The sequence below is a fragment of the Ochotona curzoniae genome, unplaced genomic scaffold (genome assembly GCF_017591425.1).
Source record: "Ochotona curzoniae isolate NIBS_2020 unplaced genomic scaffold, NIBS_Ocur_1.0 contig_883, whole genome shotgun sequence".
NCBI classification, from domain to species: domain Eukaryota; kingdom Metazoa; phylum Chordata; class Mammalia; order Lagomorpha; family Ochotonidae; genus Ochotona; species Ochotona curzoniae.
The window spans coordinates 23,283,969-23,303,287 of NW_024466599.1; the positions used below are offsets into that span (position 1 = coordinate 23,283,969).

General features: G+C 42.6%; 1 protein-coding gene across 2 annotated transcripts in view; it reads left to right on the top strand.

The window, feature by feature from the left end:
- The window catches only part of LTBP1 (latent transforming growth factor beta binding protein 1), a 396,687-nt gene that overhangs the window by 150,850 nt on the left and 226,518 nt on the right, over nucleotides 1-19,319 (top strand). For both annotated transcript variants that reach the window (XM_040993049.1, XM_040993050.1), the window contains one exon: nucleotides 8,034-8,203. In XM_040993049.1, the coding sequence (XP_040848983.1) occupies nucleotides 8,034-8,203 (170 nt within the window). The remainder of the gene's footprint in view (nucleotides 1-8,033; nucleotides 8,204-19,319) is intronic.

The window sequence follows — 19,319 nt, forward strand, 5'->3', positions numbered from 1 at the left end:
GTCCAGGAAACCACGTTGATTTGAAGAATTTGCTCTAGTGCTCTCTTCCTTCTCTTTGAGTAGCTTTTGCCTTTGCCTCTGTGATCAGAAGGTAGCAGATGGGCACTGAAATCTTACACTGGGAAGTGGGCTCTGGAAGCTGGAGGAGACCTCTCTGGGCCTCCTGGTGCATCGATGCTTCAATGCTTCCTCTCCTGCTCTTTCTTGCTCTTGGTTCCTGACCTTGAGGACGCTCTCCGCAGGGAAAGGGTTAGATCCTGTCTGCTGGCCTTCCATGGAAACTTTTCCCAGCTGCTGGGGTTCTCTTCTGTGCTCTCCAAGCAGCCCTTTTCTGAAGTGCAGAGGGCTGTGTGCTTTGCCAGGTCCTCCCGCCTTCTCTCCACAGGTCAAATAATGGCTTTAGGGGAAATATGGAAAAGTTTAGTTGGTCTTTGTGCCAACCGTTGCCACTCGGAAGGCAGCAGTGTTAATAGTGTGTGACTAATCCTGTCTTCTGAGGAAAGCAATTTTGTGCAATTGTTTCCCTTCTGCTTACAGAGATACAGAGGTTTCCATAGATTCGGTCTTCAGCTGGCCAGCCATGCTCTGAACCACTGGCCTGCTTCTCTTGTTCTTCATGTGTCACTAGCATCTTCCCACTAAGGATTTCTCTCTGTGCAGTCATGTTTCAGCTCCTGTTGCTGACAGCACACAGTTGGTGCTGCTGACCACCTACCACCAAACCCAGGGACCCATCCTGGTTTTGTACATCCTTGCTTTCTCGGTGGCAGTTTGCAGGTGATCCCTCCTTGTCTTCCATTCTGAACCTGAATTATTCCTGGCTTTTCTCATTCTTCTTCCTCTATCTTCTCTTGATGTCCCCACCACTAAGCGTGGTTATCTCCACAAATGTGGAGATGTCCTTTTTCTATTTTTCAGAAACACATTTGCCTTTGCAGATGTTGTCCCTTTTGGAGCCTCACTTTTTGTCATCTTGGCAGTGTTCCCTACATCCTCCCTGGAGAGCTATCCCCGATTTTTGTCTCGGAAACTAACACAATTGCCTTCTTTATGAACTGGATCTATTTTTGTGTTTAAACATAAATTTTTTTTTAACATAAACTCGAATAAGATCAAGACATTTTTGTAAACAATGGAATCAGTCATTCAGTCAATCTCAAAGAACAGAGGATCCTGAAAATGTAACCACATCAATGCAATGTTTTTACAATATTAACTGGGGGAAGAATGAGATGCCCCTTTAAAGATTTTTTTCTAAGATTATAAAACTGAAATCAGAAAGAGCCAAATGAGAACTCTAAAGTGAATGTCTAATGATTTCCCAGGGAAATTCTCCCTTGTTTGATAAGTGGAATGAGTAGGAACACTGTTGTGGCAGACATTCTTGTGCTAAACTTTTTGGCAATTATTTCTAAACACTCACTTAGTAAGCAGATGTTATCAATGTTAGGTCCTCCAGAAAGTCAACAAAGAAAATGTCATTAAGCATTGCAAAAAACTGTTGCCATGACCTTTGTTCTTGATTGATCCACTTTTGCTTTGACTGGACCAATTCCATCTCTTGGTAGCCACTGCTTTGATTGTACTTTGTATATAGGATTGTACTGGTAAAGCCACGTTTGACTTTGTCTCAATTCTTCGAAGCAGTCCATTAGGATCTTGATCCCATTTACTTAAAACTTTCTTTGAAAGCTCTACTCTTGCCTGTAGCTGATCTGGGCGCAACAGTTTAGGCACCCATGGGACAGAAAGTTTGCTCAACTTTAATTTTTCAAAGTTGGATAAGCTGAACCAGTTGATATGTCATTGGTATTAACTATTGCTTCTGCCATCACTCTTCGGTCCTTCTAAATTAGAGCATGAACAAGATTAACTTTTTCCTCAAAAATTGACGTGGAGGGCCTGTCACTGTGGGCTTCTTCAACATTGTCTCATCCTTTATAAAATTGAGCTACCCATTTGTAAACTACTGATTTCTTTCAGGGACTGTCCCTATACCTTTTTGTAAAGCATCAGTAATTTCACCATTCTTCCATCCAAGCTTCATCATAAATTTGATGTTCTTGCTTGATTTTAGTAGAAATGATGTTGCTCTAATAGGGTTCTTTTCAAACTGGTGTCTTATCCTTCTTAATCTCAAATTAGATCCTCTCCCATTCTCCGAGATTCTAATGCAAGAGCTTGAAAATCATGATTAATTTTATCCACAAATCAAACCTCTTTCTGTGGGGGTCTCCATTGGTCACATTCTCTATCTGCTTTGAAGTCCCTGTTCATGGATGAACTTGGTGCATTGAGCCATTAGTCTTATGTGTGGACTGCTGACTGATGGTCACTAGCCCTGGACTGGCTTTCTTCTCACTGCTCCCCTTCATTCTTGCGTTTCCCCTTGGCTTTAAACCAATAACATCCTCCCAATCAACCAGACCTGAGACCCTCAGATGTTTTTGTAATGATTTCCTTTTGATCCCCATTGCTCACTCATTTGAGCCTCCAGTCCTAGTAGCTCTCTCAGTGGTCACTGCCACAGAACCACTTCTTGATTGATTCTCATTAGATGGCATCTGTAAGCTTAACTTTAGCTGTCAAAGATGTGGCTTATTTACTGATCTTCCTTTTAAAGTCCTTATTTTGTGTATATAGTTTTCAGTTTCTGCAAACTAAAACAACACCTGCAATCCTCAGTTTCTTTCATCACCTTCATCTTTCAAGGTCTTATCTTGAAGGTTCTCTCATGAGCCTATATTAAGAGGAGTAACTCTCTAAGTCTGTGCAATACTTCTTCCAGAATTTCCAGCCTCTTCTATACAATGTACAAAGCCCGTGGAGTGTGTGGGTTTCTTCTTTTTCTGTGCCATTCACCGTCTTTCATTAAGATTTATTTTTATTGGACAATCTTATTTACCGAGAGAAAGAGAGTCAGAGAGAAAGAGCTTCCATTCACTGGTTTACTCCCCAAGTGGCCACAACAGGCTGGAGCTGAGCCAATCTGATCTGAACCCAGGAGCTTTTACTGGGTCTCCCACATGGGTGCAGGGTCCCAAGATTTTGGGCTATCCTCTACTGCTTCCCCAGGGCACAAGCAGAGAGCTGGATGGGAAATGGGGCTGTTGGGGCATGAACTGGCACCTGTAAGGGATCCCATGCATGCAAGGTGAGGATGTTAGCCACTAGGCTTCCGTGCCAGGCTGTGCCATTATCTTTTGAAAGAGAATGTTCTTGAGCCTCCTATTTGACTAGATTGTCCCCTTTCCTATTCTACCAGTTGATATTTATCATAGAATTGTGTGTCTCCAGAATCTCAGTGGTGGTTTCCATGCTAATGACTCTACTTTGCTCCTGCATCCCTCCCCAGTCATGATCTTATTTTTCTTTATTGTCATTTTAGGATAAAGAGATAAGAAGTCAGCCTCTATGCTAGGGGAACTTGCAATGCCAGAATGAGACAGCTTTTCTTTATAACAGCAACTTTTGTGATTGACTTAAGATAATTCTAATTTTTCCCATTCGATGGACTGTTTGCTACAGTTGGGGAGAACCTTTATATGTAGATTTTCAGTTGAGACACCAGGGTTGGACTCTACTTCACGTGATCATCCCTTGTTTTCCTTGGTCACTAATTCTGTGGGCTCTGGGGAAGATTGGTCCCTGTCTGTGCTCTCAGAGTAACTTCTGAACAGTGTCCTTCAGCTGGTGGTTGACACTCATCAGAGTTCTGAAACCATAACATACATGTTGTGTTTCAAGGCTATATTTTAAACAAATTAACAGACTAAAGAAGGAAATGGCCTAGTGTCCTGCACACATTAAGGGTAAGTAGTATTTGATAGTTTATTTTAGTTACACAAAACATATGCATATTTGTTGAGCTGAACTGCATCGCCATGTACTTTGTACTTTGGATTGTAGTAAAAAAAAGGAAGAAAAATGATTTTATGATATGGCTTCCTCCACATGGCTACGGAAGTCACTTTGTGTCAGATTTGTGTAAATGTCTCTGTGTTTATAACTGGATGATGCAAAAACATGATTAGGAACCTATAAGGTGCTGGTATGACCAGTCAGAAGGAATGTTGCTACAAGTCGCCAGCTCTGTCAACATTAACTCCTTGTTTGTGGAACTGAAGGAGCACCTGATGAGTGGCCTAGAAAGCTCACCACTAGGGAGGCACTGAAGACTTCAGGGGAATGTTCTTCATCATTTGTGCATTTTTAACAGTAATTTGGTTGTTGTATAATAGTATAGCCACACTATCAGCTCTGGACTTGTATGTTCTTACTACTCTTAATGTATAATTTGGGGGCATCTTTGAAGGAAAGAAACACATAATTTCCTTCAAAATCCTTTCGAGCTGGAGACCATACAATTTGCTTTTTTTTTTTTTTTGTTAACAAGGATTTATGTATTTGTTCATTTGAAAGGCAGATCAGTAGGGAGGAAGGAATGGAGGGAAAGATAGAGAATCGGATATCTTTCATTTGCTGATTTACTTGTCCAATGGATGCAACATTTGGTCTGGCCAGGCCAAAGCCAGGAGAATGTAACTCCATTTGGATCTCCCATGTGGGCAGCAGGGGCCCAAGTATTTGGCCTGTCTTCTGCTGCCTTTCGAGGTACCTTAGTGGGGTGCTGGATTGGAAGCAGAGCAGTTGAGACTCACACTGGCACTCTAACAGGAATATTAACATCACCAGGAGCATCTTAATTTACTATGCCATGACATCAGTATCCAAGTTTCCATTTTAAATCTGGTATTATCCTAAAAATTCTAGTCTGTCCCTCACCTTTTAAGAACCACAGCTATGTTGCTGCAACTAATCGGGAATTCACCTGTGTTAGCTCCCTCGCTCTTTCCTTTCCTTTCCTTTTCTTTTTCTTTTTCTAAGTTAACTGAAGAGAGATTTTCCTGATGTATTTGGGGTAAAGAGAATTGAAGGAAGCAATTAACATGTATTTGTGTGGCTCAGAGGTAGTTGAGAGTAGAAATTGCTGTGATGGATGATGTGAGAAGAGACAGTGCCATCAACCATCAATCATTGGAGGAAGTGAAGAAAGGCGTTAAAGTGATCACACTTTACACCTGTTGTTCTCATTCCAGAGTATGGGATAGGTTCCTCTGCTTCTGCTCTGTGTCTGGCTTGACTGCTTTTTTTTTCACCATAGCACTATAGACCTTGGTCTGGGCTTGTTGCTGTAGAGCCTCTGCATTTTGACTTGTTGCTGTGAAAAATAAGAGAAAGTGAAGACACGGGGTGTCTGTATATACCAGACATAGAGATACATCTTTTATCTGTAGGTTTATTCCCCAAGTGGCTGAAATGATCAGACTGGGCCAGACTAAAGCCAGGAACTTAAAATTCCTTCTGGATCTTTCACATGGGTGGCAGGGGCCCAAACCCTTGGGCTGTCTGTCATTGGTTTCTCAGGCAAATTAAAAGTCAACTGAATCATTAAGTGGAGCAGCTGGGACTTGAACTGGCACTCATTTGAGATGCTAAAGTTGCAGGCTGAGGCTAGCCAGATGCTCCACAATGCTGGCTCCTAGTACTAGTGCTGCCTGGGGTTACCACTTGAGTCAGACTGAGCCATACCAGGTCTAGAACTTATCTGTTCCCTTTCTGTGATGTTTAGAGGAAAAGAACCCAGGCACACGCACGTGTTCAGCTCATTTCTTGCTATTCCCACTCCACTGGTTGAGACAGGTGGACAGATGAGAGCAGCTCAAAGGCCAAGCTGACCCACAGGCTCCCCTCTCTGGTATTGGTCTGGGCAGTCGTTACTTATGGCAGCCTAGGGTCTCCAGGAGTGCTGGGCTGCCCATCTCAGTGGGCCCCCGCAAGGTAGTGACACAATGACTACGTTGCTGGGGAGCACATTGCTTGTGAGATGAGAGGGAGGCTGTCTTGACAATTGGCTGACAACGCTGACTTTTTCGCTATCAGTCGACACCAGATGTACCCAGCTGTTCACCGTCTAACTCCATCCCAACCAAACATACTCAGAGTTCAAAACAACACTTACATCATCAAAATCCAAGTGTTTACAGCGTTAAGCCTTAAGCTTTAGTAATCGAGTCATTCTTCTGGTGACAAAGGGAATATCCTTGCGTGATGTTGCGTCTCAGAAAATACACACCCGTGATGGATTCTCCAGGCTTTCCTGAGACTCTAAGGTCCCAAGTGATACACGGAGATCAGAGATTGTGAGGCAAACAAGTTCAACTGAGCCTCTTCACTTCCTTAGTCTCTCGGGAACCCCTTCTTCCAGGCTTGGTTTTGTTTCATCTCCAGCTAGAGTGAATCCAACAGGTTTAGTCCATTGAAGATTCTTTAGAAGAGAGGCAGAGTGGTGGTTGTTGGGGTTGATTTGAACTGTTTGCCTTTTCTATTGACCTGCTGAAGTGTCTTTTCTTCCTCTTATTTAGCTAGCACTTCATTAGGGCCAGTCTTTTGGGTCAGATTACTCTAAAGGGAATATTTCCCAGCCAGGACTCAGTTTGCTGTAGTGCAAGATCCTTACAATTCCAGCAACTTGTTGGTGAAATTTGGAATTAGTTGATACATTTTCTCATACATATATATGTATGTTTTTGCGAATTATTAGTCTTACTTAACTGCTGTATTCCTGGGAATGATTGCATCTGGGCAGGAGGTTTATTATCAAATCCATATCACATGCAGTGGAGGAGGACTGTGGCCAATAATAAAGCTTTAGGTCAGGAAGGTCAAGGCATTGTAATCAAGGTTAGTAGTCCGAGGAGGTTTTGACTTAACACCATTGAAAAGATGAGATTGAGATTAATTGTTCTTCTTACACTTGAGTCTTAGAAACTAGTACTCATAAAACATTTAGCCTGAATTGCACACTTGATATCATTATGAGATGATAGCATAAAAAATAAGTACATCCCTGAAGTATCATCAATTTATATTTCAAAATACAAGTTAAAATGATTTTATTCATTTCCAGTTTCACGCATTCATATTTTGACCGCCTTGATTTTTCTTCTGAGTGCTGAGTGGTAGAGATTCTGTGCTTCAGATTTGTAAGGCTAGACTTAATGGCAATAATGAACTAACCCTCCAGTGTTTAGCAGGCCTGGAAGGCCCCACTGGACCATGCTGGCTCTAATTGTTTATAGTTGCTTTGTCTAATCAGAAAGCTGGGAATTTCTCACATGGTCCCCTTCCTGTACTGTTTTTTCTCATTTCTCCATTTCCCATTCCCAATGCTATCCGCTTAATTATATATAGGGGATGACAGAAAGTTCATGGAAAAGTAAAATGAAGAGTTGACTTTGCTAAGGGAAATTTGTAAAACCTAGAACCCAGTGCTTTCATAATATGCATTTTCCATGAACTTTTTGAATTCTTCTAGTATGTACTTGTTGGAATGCATGGCCTTTGTCTTAAATACGTGCCTCACAGCAGTGTGTTGTGCGTGAAAACCTGTGACAGCAGCGCTCTCGCCTCTCTGATACAGTGAGCTGTGGTGACACTCACACTCATTGACTGAACAGGCCGAGCTCCTTCTACCTGGAGATTTCCACCCACAGGCTGTTGGTTCCTTAAACACCGTGAATCTCCAGCTGTAGTATTTGAAGGGAAAATTGAGTCTTTTATGGAATGAATGATCGTTCTGAGGCTAAACTCTACTCTTCTTGTTTTTGAACATTATTTTCATTCAGAGATCCATTTTCTATTCACTGCTTCACTCGCCTGCAACAGCCGGGGATAGGTCAGGCTGAGGCCAGGAGTTCAAATCTCCGTTTGGATCTCCCACATGGAGGACAGGGCACCAAGCACACCGTTATCTGTCTTTGCTCCCCCACACCCACCCAGTGTGCATTAGTAGAGAGCTGGATTGGAATTGGAGCAGCAGGAACTTAGAGCAGTGCTTGGATAAGGGATGCTGTTATCTCTGGAGGCAATAACTCTGTGCTACATTGCTAGCCTCACGAGCTTTCTCATTCTTTCCTCTTCATTCTTTTCTAAAAGCCCTTTAATTTCCCTACCTGCACTTTGTTTTTCAGAGTGGCGTCCCTGTCCTCACAGGATGTGCTGATGCATCACAGCCAGAACCAGGAATATGTGTTCAAGCCCAAGTACTTCCCAGTCCAGAAGATGATGTCCAGCGAACAGTCCACCGAAGGCTCCTTCCCCTTAAGATATGGGCCGGATCAAGTTGTGGCTCCTTTTCAATGTGAGTATGGTCCACTCAGCCATTCTCCTGCTGCAATGTTGCATTTTACAACATTTCACAACTATTTGGTTTATATGGCTTTCATGTGTCAGAACCAGTAAAAATCAAGAGTCGTGGAGAACCCAGTGTGGTTCTGGAGAGAACCAGTGACAGGTTCTTTAGCATGTATCCCTTTTGAGGATTTTCCTGGGTTTTGGCAATAAATTTGAAGTGACCTGCTGGTACTTCTGTTTCTCTGACATGGCTCCATTTCTGAGACACATTTGCTCCAATTTGAGGTAAAGTTGTGGGTCTGACATGTTTACATTGATCAAGTATTTTCTTTAGTAAGTTTTCCAAGAGCCATTCCTTGTGAAATGCTGCCATGTCTTGTGTTGCCACCTGAGGTTCACTTACTCTGAATATTTTTGGTGTAAGCTCTGCCTGTTTCTTAGTGTATCTAGCTGCTGGTTTGGCGGAATAGATGCTGAATTTGTGAAGAGGTGCTGTGGCAAGCTTGATTAATACGTGGCCATGTGGGAAGTGCAAGGATGAGCTTTGGCTCCAAGGCTAGGTCATGTGATGATCTGTTATTTAGGTATCACAGAGTGTCTGCCGGCAGTATCAGGGTGATGCACTGATGGAAGGAACGGACCATTCACAGATGAGAGCTAGACACACCCTCTCCTTGCAGCAGCTTCCTGCTCTGGAGCATCATGATGGATGGCCTGTGCATTGAGTGTTGAGAGAGAGAATGCCGCATGGAGGAGGACTGTCTTTCACCACTGACACTAGCATGAGTGGAGAAGACAGTTTTTACTACTCTTCGGCATCTTTCAAGTCTGTATCTTTTGTAAGTTGGATTCCTATGCCTCTATTCATCTCCCAGCTGCTGTACCCAACTCGATGTGATGATTTCTTCCCTCAGGACTGGCTGTTTAACAAAAAGTAGTGAATGACAGGTTAGGGTCTCTGCATCTGTCTCTTGAACTATTCTGGTGACTGAACTCCAGAGCAAGAGTTTAGTGTGGTTTATTGGGGTTATGCGGAGAGCAAGCGCTTAGAGCCTAGGGGAGCAGTGTGACCAATCATTCAGATCATCCCTGTCCCTAGGCATGGAATTCCAGACCATTCACACAAGACAGAAGATCCACTTTGTTTTTTAAAGATTTAAAAAAAATTTTTTTTTGGCTTAAGCCTTACTGAGAACTAGAGGACTAATTGGAAGGTTTAGAAACCAGTAATTTACCAGGATGTGGAAGGATGTGGAAATAGCAAAATCGAGGAAGAGGAACAGTAGAGAGATTGGGAAGAGGAAAGTAGTTGTAAGAAGCAGGAAGGATCTAAAGGCCTTCTGTCTTCCCACATTCTCATTCTGCATTAGCTACAAAAAGAAGCTCCGAGGAAACTTGACTTGTCGTAGAAATCAAGGGAAAGTTCAGAAGGGAAATTTGAGGCAAAGTTAAAAGCTGTTAATACGCTTTATTTTCATATTTATGGAAGATACCAAAGGCAAACATTGTGCCAAAAGATTTGAAGGTCAAGCAGAAAGAGATGATTTTGATTGTGTAAAAAGAAAAAAGATACTTAACCAGTTGTGTCTTGGGATGAGATTGAAGGACTGGTGTGTGTGTGTGACAACAGTTTGCTGCTCTTCTTTTGGAGAAGTTACAGGACCAAAGGAAACATTTAGGCTGGCAAAGAGCAGATACTGTTTTTCACACTGAAGAGGGATTGCTGGAAAATTGGCAGGCTAAAGTAATGAGCTACTGGTTGGTAGATTTATTGATACCTTGCAAGAGGCTGTGATGATGTATGCCTAGAATTTTGTGTTATGTAACCCTCAGTTCACAAAAGGAGAGTGGCAATTATATAAGCCCAAGTGAATGAATTGGTATTGATACCTAGCAGGAGGAAGGGGCAGAAGACAGAATAAGCCAGAAAGGGGTGGGACCTGTGGGTGATAGATGTAGTAGACAAAAGCCTAAGATGTGAGTGGTACTGTCATGGGCCTTACGCTTCAGAAGGGAAAGAAGCAGGAGAGGTGTTTCATCCAGCCACTGTTTCATCGGGAAGGTATGTGGACATGAACGTGATTGGCCAAATACAGTTTGAAGTAGCTGGGAAATGTTAGACATGGACTGATTATAAACACTTTGGAGAAGCTTATCCAGCAATATGAAAACAACAATGAAGGAAAACCCTTCTCATGTGAAGAATTTTCTGTTTAAATTCCTCTGTGGGCAGCTATTTGTGCCAGAGAGAAGTTTTAAACTCAAGAGCCAAAGACTTCATAACAGTGGCAAACTTAGGGATATTTCTGGGTGCTGAGATTGAGTAGGATGTATTGCAAAATTGATGCTAGCTATTTTTGCCACAAACCCAAGGCAACAGGCAGAAAAGCGCCACAGGAGAGGTCCTTTACTTTGGAGGGGGAGGCAGCGGGGGGGGGGGGAGGGCAGAGGGAAAGCTGAAGCTGAAAGAGAATGCATGAGGGGGAAAGAGAGAGAGAAAACAGAGGTGGGAGAGCAGAACAGAGACTGCAGAGAGAGAGAGAGAGAGAGACAGAGACAGTCAGAACAGAGACAGTCAGAACAGAGACAGCCAGAACAGAGACAGCCAGAACAGAGACAGCCAGAACAGAGACAGTCAGAACAGACAGTCAGAACAGAGACAGCCAGAACAGAGACAGCCAGAACAGAGACAGCCAGAACAGAGACAGCCAGAACAGAGACAGCCAGAACAGAGACAGCCAGAACAGAGACAGCCAGAACAGAGACAGAGAAAGGAGTAGAGAGAGGGAGAACAAAGGGGAAGAGGCACCTTTATAGACTTGAGGGTGGGTATGGGTGTGCAAGGTCAGGGACTGGCAGATATAGCTGTAGGTGGACAACCAGGCAAAATGGCTCAGGGCCTTCGTGGCTCATGGCCTTCGTGGCTCAGGGCCTTTGTGGCTCAGGGCATTTGTGGCTCAGGGCCTTCGTGGCTCAGGGCCTTCGTGGCTCAGGGCATTCATGGAACAGGGCCGGCAGGAATGGGATGATAAAGTGCAGGGATTGGCAGAGAGTGAAGTTTAAAGCTGAAGATCATGAAGTTTACTTAAGCAAGTGGGCCTTAAGGGGACGAGATCTAGGGGGATTTTTTGGCAGTTCTGTGTAAGAGGTGTTGAGAATGGCCCTGGGTCCAGCATGGCTGGGTCAGGGGTCAGTTTTTGGGCCACTGTTCCCGTGGCTTCTTACAATCCGTCTCCTTACAATCATTTGGTATGGCTCCTGAACATCTAGAATCACAGTATGTCTGTTTCACACACCCCACCCTTTGGCCCCAGGAGGAAAAAGAACTGTTTGCCAGGGGAAACTGCAAAACAACTGTTGGAGAAGAGAAACCTGCATTTGTAGAGGAAGAGATGGTGCCTATTGAGCCTTGTAATTTTCTTCCCAGAAAGTGAAGGCTTTCGCTTGATTTTTGCTCTGAATAGGAACCCATTTCTGGGGAATCCATGCTTGTTAGAGCTAGAGGGATTAGTTTTGATTCATAATAAACAAGACCTTATAAAGCACTGATGTGGGAAGTTCCCAAGGGAATTGCTTTGTCATTTCATCAGCTTGTCTTCTTGCACAGGGTCCCCTTGGGACTGAAAACATCTGTTTTGTATGAGTCTGACCATATATAAGAGAGGGACCAGTACTTTCTTACATTTTTATATGATTTGTTTTCAAACAACTGTAAGTTTTTAAAAGATTTATTTTTATTGGACAGTTAGATATACAGAGTAGAGGAGAGACAGAGAAGAGGATCTTTCATCCGATGATTCACTCCCCAAGTGGCCACAACAGCTAGAGCTGAGCCAATCTTAAGCCAGGACCCAGGAGGCTCTTCTAGGTCTCCCATGTGGGTGCTGGGTCCCAAGACTTTGGGCCATCTTTAACTGCTTTCCCAGGCCACCAGCAGGGAGCTGGATGGGAAGCGGGGCTGCTGGGATTAGGACTGGCATCCATATGGCATCCTAACGCATTGAAAACGAGGACTTTAGTTGCCAGGTTATTGAGCTGGGCCCTGAAAAACTGTAATTTTTGAGTGGTAAAGGGTGAGGGTGAGGAAAGGAGGGAGGGTGGAGTGGAGAGAGAAATCTTTTAGCTACCAGCTACTGATTGATTTTTCTGGGTGAGTGCCTGCAACACTGGAGACAGGCCAGTAGCAAAGCCGGGAGCCAGGAACCGATTCCAGATCTCCCATGCAGGTAGCAAGAGCCCAGATACTTGAATTGCTACTTGCTGCCCTCCACAATGCACATAGCAGGAAGCTAGAACTAGAAGAGTTGGGACTCAAGCAGTGTAATGCAGAATTTAGGCATTCTCAGTGGCATCTTAATTTCTGTGTTAAATGCCCATCCCATGTGATAATTCTTAAGACTTTGCTGTGTTTTTCTGTGAGTTTAGTTCTGAGTTGCTTATTTCGAAATACTTAAAAATATTTAGCCACTGTAGCCTAGTGACTAAAGTCCTCACCTTGGATGCACTGGGACCTCATGTGGTTGCCGGTTCTGGTCTCAGCGGCCCTGCTTCCCATCCAGCTCCCTGCTTGTGGCTTGGGAAAGCAGTGGAAGACGGCCCAGGGCCTTGGGACCCTGCACCTGTATGGAAGACCTGGAGGAAGCTCTTGGCTCCTGGTTTCAGATTGGCACAGCTCCGACCCTTGTGACCACTTGGGGAGTGAATCAATGGGTGGAGGATCTTCCTCTCTTTCTTTCTGTATGTGTGACTTTCCGAGAGAGATAAATTAATCTTTTAAAAAAAAATTTATTGGGGCTGGCATCAGGTTAAGTTGCTGACTGCTATCTCATATCCCACATGGCCCTCAGTTTGAGTCCTGGCTGCTCTACTTCTGTTTCCCCTTTCTGTGCAACAAAAGATAGCCCAGTCCGTAAGTCTCTGTACCCATCAGAGAGATCTGGGTGGAACTCTTGGCTCCTGGTTCTGGCCTAAACCAACCCCAGCCTGGAGTCCATTTGGAGAATGAGACAACAGATGCAAGATCAGTGTCATTTTTTTTTTTTTTGCCACCCTCCTCCCCCCTGCCTGTTTCTCTCTCTGGAAATCGAAGTTAAAATATACCTAAACTAAAACCTAGCTGAATGAGTTCCTCTTGCTTCCCTTAACAAGAGCCGGAAGAGGATGCAGGGCTAGAAAGAGAGAAAAACTGCTTCCATAAGAGGTAATTGCAGTGTGGTAGTAGCAGTAATTCCTCAAGCAAGCAAACTCTGAACCATGAAACTCTGTGTGTATGTGTGTGATGCGAGTGTGTGCATACACTCATCTATTCAAATATGTGTGTGCATTGTAAACAGCTCTTTCCACTTCTCTAAGGAAGAAGAGTGAAGGCTGTTAGAGTACTAGTGTTTTATCCTTAATTTGGGTGTTGGTTATGCATGTGATCAGGGGCCAAAAAACCTGATTGATCTCAACACTTCTGTGCATTTCTTGATATGTATACTGTGAACTTTTTGATATTAGCCCTGACTGCAACTCACTGATTTGTTCTTTGCAAGTCCTTGTTTTGAAATGAATACCTTTGCAATAGGCAGCGGTTGCTCTCATGAAAAACTTCATGATGATTTTGAAGCCCTTGTGGCCCAGAAACAGATTGTGAGAGCTTTGGTGGAAAAAGTGAAGCCTCTGTCCAGCGGGTGAGAGGGTGGTGGCCAGGCCGCCTGCAATTGCAGGCCTCCCCACTTCTTGTGTGGGATTGAGTGCTCTCCTAACAAGGCCTGCGAGCTTGCAGCTGTGCTCCTTGTGTAATGAAAGCCCCTTGATGGCTACAGGTGCACTGACCAGGGCAACCGTCTGACTTGGAGCCAGCAGACACCAGAGCGCTTCCTCCCACGCACTTGCTTAAATCCCGCCAACAGCCAGCCTGAAACTGGCGTCTGTTTTGCTTTACAAGGTTACAGAATAGTCCTCCCTCCAGATACAATCTTTGGATTTATATATTTTTCCCTTACGCATCAATCAAAAATATTATGCCCAGTGTTTGTGCTGATTCCAATAGGTAGATAGTTTCTGACCCAAAGTCATGTGTGCATAAAACTGTAGATGTTTAGTGAAGTGTGGGGGAGTAGCTAAGTGTGCTTTGGTTTGTTTTGAAAGGGAGGGAAGAAGGCAGATATATTTTTGTTACAAATGTGTATCTGACCTATTTTTCCCCCTGTTATTCATCTCGGAATGAATAATAAAAATGGCAGATGGAGTTATTTGTGTGCATTTCTCTCTTCCATCACCCTTCTTGGCATGGCTTCCTAGGACGTGTAGTGGACTCTCCCACCTCCCCACCCTTGACTTGGAGCCTGGTCACATGGCTGGCTTTGATCAACACAGCATGGGTGGGATGGGAGTACCAATTCTGAGTGCAGCCTGTAAGAGACAGTCCTATTCTTCCTTCCTCTACCTCTTCAGTAGCTGTTTCAGCAGGGATTGGTAACAATGAGGGCGGATCATTGTTAGTAGCAATGGAGCTAACAATGGATATCCCAGTGGATACTGCTGTTGCAATCAGACAGGATCGATCATCTAGGAGCAGAGATGCTGTTCTGGAACTTCTCATTGTGGCCACAGTAGTTGGGGAAATGGATGGGTCCTTGATCCGTGACCAGCCAGTCCAAGGCTGGCTCTCTCTTCCTAAGGCAGTGTGACAGAAGAGCCTCCCCAAATAGTGACAGTGATGCCTGATTAACTGAGTCAGAATCTGTTTAAAGGAGTTTGTAAATTAGAACTAAGTGGTAAGTAATTTGATACAAAAAGAAATGGCAACAATCAAGATTATTTCTGTATCTCCTTTAATGTTAGATATAAATATGACATCCAGCAGTGTTTCTGGAAGATGCTGCGAATGCATAACACACAGGGATACTCCAAAAACTCCTGGGGGAAAAATGGAAATAGAAGTTGTATATTTTAGTATAAAACTTTTTTTTGAAATGCATGCACATTTTTTTAACAAGAACAGTACGAAATTTCCATGAGCTTTCTTTTTGAAGATGCTTCCTACAGTGGTCCCTGAAAGTCATGTGGGTTATTCCCTGTTTCTAGTGACCGATGTTAAGTCCCCAGTCTGTGAGGTCTGGCTGAGGTGGCTTGCTCTTCCTCCGTTCTTGTGGTACTTTGATTTCTTCATACACAGCCTTATTCTCACACCTTGCCACTTGAGAAAATGTGTGCCTCAGCTACCATGTACCGCGTTTCTGCCCTGCTGACAGCTGCGTGTCCCAATTATGTAGAGCATCAGCAATGGGAAAACCCAGCCACTTGTCCTTTAGTCTTCATTCCCTTTGTAGCTCTGGTTCCTAGACACGCTTTGCCCGCTGTCATTTCTCAGAGCTTGGGCTGAGTTGGCAGATGGACAGAAGGGCGAATGGGTTGATTCCATCAGTTCCCTAAGATCCTTGGAGCATTGGGGGATCAGGAGGGCTGGTGTGTTATCAGGTCAGAGTCCCTAAAGGAATGTGAACAGAAGCAGTGCTGAGTTGGCCCTCACGGACCCTTGCTCATGTAGAATAGAGAGCATGTGGTTTCAGTTCATTGAGAGCAGATTGGGGTACCTTTTTTGTCAGCCTGAATATTCCCCTGCGTCTCTCTTTAATTCATGTTTTCTGCTAATTACAATGTGGTATTGTGTAAATATGAATTAGGCATGCTCTGCCATGTCTCAAACATGGAAATGCAGCAAAATTCCTTGTTCACAGTATTTTTTGTCAGAGATCCCAGTTTGCAAGTTATGACTTAATACACATTGCGAACATAGATTGAGTAAAAACCACAAAACTAGACAAAAACGTGCTGTATTCTTGTCACTGAAGATAGGGACAGATAAGCCTGTGTTCAAATTCCCTATCAAAGATACTGTATTGATTCCAGCCTCCTTAGCTATTTAGTGCTTCCCATGTGTCAACAATGATACTCAATATTTTGTATGCACAAATTCAATGTTATAATGCTGGCATGTTGTTTGTTTAAAATGTACCATATGTGTTATTCATCTGTTTAGGTTAGAAATCAAAGAATGAATTGAAAATTGTCCAAACAATGTTACTCTTTGAAAAAGAATCACAAGCTCTTAGATGAGTAAAAGTAAAAATCTGATTGCATTTAAATTTTAAAAAATTGTGTTTTTTAACACATCCAATATTCTTGTAGATAAAATTATAAGAACATGATAGTCTTTCTTCCTCTCCCCCTTTTGCCCTCATCTTCCTTTTCCCTATTTTTTTTTTAGTTTTTCAGATAAAATATTTTTTTAGATCTATATCACAATAAACATTTTTAATATTTCACTGAACAAGAAGTTTAACAAGGGAAAGCAGAAGGACTCTGATTTAGTAGGAATATGGACAACTGTAATAACGGATATTTGAGTAGAAAAACAACAGTTTTGCACACAGACCATTAAAGTTGTAGACCATTCAAGGTAGTAGTTTAACACTCTTCACCATTGGCTTGACAAAAATATTAAAGTTTCACACAGTGGCTTTAGCCATTTTGACAGTGGTGAAATGCTAGCTCATTGTGATTTGGATTTGCATTTCCCTGATGGCTAATAATGTTGGGCATTTTTTTTTCATGAATTTCTTGTTTGGCCATCTGTATTTCTTTTTCTGAGAACTGTTAAAGTCCTTTGCCCATTTCTTCACTGGATGGACTGTTTTCTCTTGGGTCTCACAGTAGCATTATTTTCTCCAAGATGATTTTTCTGTTTTCTTTTTACGTTTCTTTATTGAGACGTTGGTCATTCAGTAGCATGATATTCAATCTCATGACATTGTCAATTAAAAATTTTTTTTCCTGTTGGTGATTTTATTTTATTGATTTTCATTTAAGGGACTGTATAGTAACTATGTAATAGAGATTATTGTATCTAGATGTGAGAATACATTGCAGTTTGCATCTGCACTTCCAGATCAGAAATGGATTCCCAATGAAACTACTAAATATATCTTGACAATAGGATGCTGGGCCAATGTCAGGAAACACTTAAATAACAGAATGATGGGTTTATTATTGCTTATGAAGGACTGTACCTTTGTGACAATATAGGTGATATCAATGTGTGTTTGTGGGGGGGAGTGAATTTGGGGAGATGTCAAGGAAAATCCCAAAGTCTATGGGATTGTATCATAAAATTTAAAGAAAAAAAAAGAATTCAGAGGGACCTTAGCTGGTTGGTCATCTCTCACATTATTTCATGAAACTATAAGCTCTCAATAGGAGGTGTAGTCATTTGAAGACTTGACTGGAGCTGCAAGACCTGCTTTCCTGGTGATTCACTGACATGGCCATTGTAGGAGACTAATTTCTTTGCTGTTGAGACCTTCCCATAATCTGATTGTCCTTCCAACCTGGAAGTTACACTCCCTGTAGAGGGAGTGATCTAACAGAGGGCACCCAGGACAAGCAACTTGGGCAATATGGTCTCTGAAATCAGCCCCTGTCACTTCTGTTTCCTTGCATTCCTTAGATGGGAGTTATAAATACTGACCCATGCTAAGGAGAGAATATTAGACTTTGTTAGTACTTCAAGGAGTTTGTGGGACGTATTTTAATATCATAATAGTATTCAACAAGGCAGGTCCTATGTTGATGAGAGTCAAAGACAAAGAAGTTGAAAATAAGTAACCTAAACATTAGCTGACAGGTAGAAATGTGCAATATATAGTTATGTGTCAGTAATTAATTTTATTAACTATTGTCCAATTTTATTTATCACATGTCACTGGAACAAAGCTAGATATAATGGTGGCTCCAAGTAAAGGAATATTTACACTGAAATCTTCCCTGTTGATGAGGTCTATTTGTGCTTGGCAGTAATACCTTCATGGGAAATACTTGGTGCCATTGGATGGAGTCATTCAAAAAATGAGCCAGAGAGAAGTTTGCACTGAAAAAAGAAGTAAATTACAGAACTGGTATTCTGAAAGCTTAGAATTCCTAGTGCTGCAAATCCAAATTGAGAGATTTTTTTTTTTTAAATGCTGGTTTTCTATGTAACTAATTACTTCAACATATTTGTCTTTCATTTGACACCATTGAGCTTGAGAGTTGTTTTGGCCATGTCAAAAAATGCTCATGTCTTTAATTTCTTTAGTACTTCTTAAGATAATGCATTCAAATTATAACTATTTTTTCTTGCTTTGGATTTTCATTGCTGATGTGGAAGAAATGGAATGCTTAAGACACACGAAGTGATGCACTCTGGCCTTTTGAGCGCCCGGAAGATTTGGTTTTCTTCTTGGGCCTATCTTTTGACATTTTTTTCTTTTAAGTGGAATTTAAATCTTGTAAAGTGTGATGCGTCATTTGGTTCCTTATGGCTGCCCGTGGAGTCAGAGGGAAATTTCTACATCCTGTTGGTGAAAGTAATAGAAGCCCGAGGGCATTCAACGCCTTTAAGGTTTTGTGGCTTCTGGTGATTGGTTTGAGTGAGAGTCACTTTTCTCCCTTCTCATTGTCTTCCCATGTGTTCCTAGTCTCAGTATTTATGATCTCTCATCGCTGGTCTTCATTTTAAATCCTTACATTCCATTCTCATGTCACTCGCTTCTTCCCACACACCCGTTCCTTTCTCAAAGAGGAAGAATTACCAGCTCTTTTCTTCAGCTGGCTTGAGGCTAAAGGAAGAAGGAAATCAGAACAGTTTACCTAACCGCAAGTACACGAGGAGTGAAGAGACAAGGAAGGCTTGTGATTCTGGCTTGTGCTACATTGGACCGGATCTTTACTCTGTTAGACCTATCTTCAGACCATAGAAGGTCTCCCCAAGAGGCCACTGAACTTATCTGGACAATAAGACGCTGAACTTTATGCTAGGCATGTGTTTGCAAGCAATGAATCTCAACTGAACTTGAACTATGGTTATGCAACAAGGTGGAGGAATCCACCATGGGGGGAGGGGTATGGGAGGGGTGGGGGGAATCCCCGGCGCCTATAAAACTGTACTACATAATACAATGTAAGCAACAATAAAAAAAAAAAAAGTATTGTGGCAGGCGGGGCCACTTCGTTGAGGCAGAAGAATGGAAGGTAGGAAATGGGAGTTTTCTAGGAGGTAGAAACTATGTGAAGGAAACAGGCATGTAAATGAGAATTGT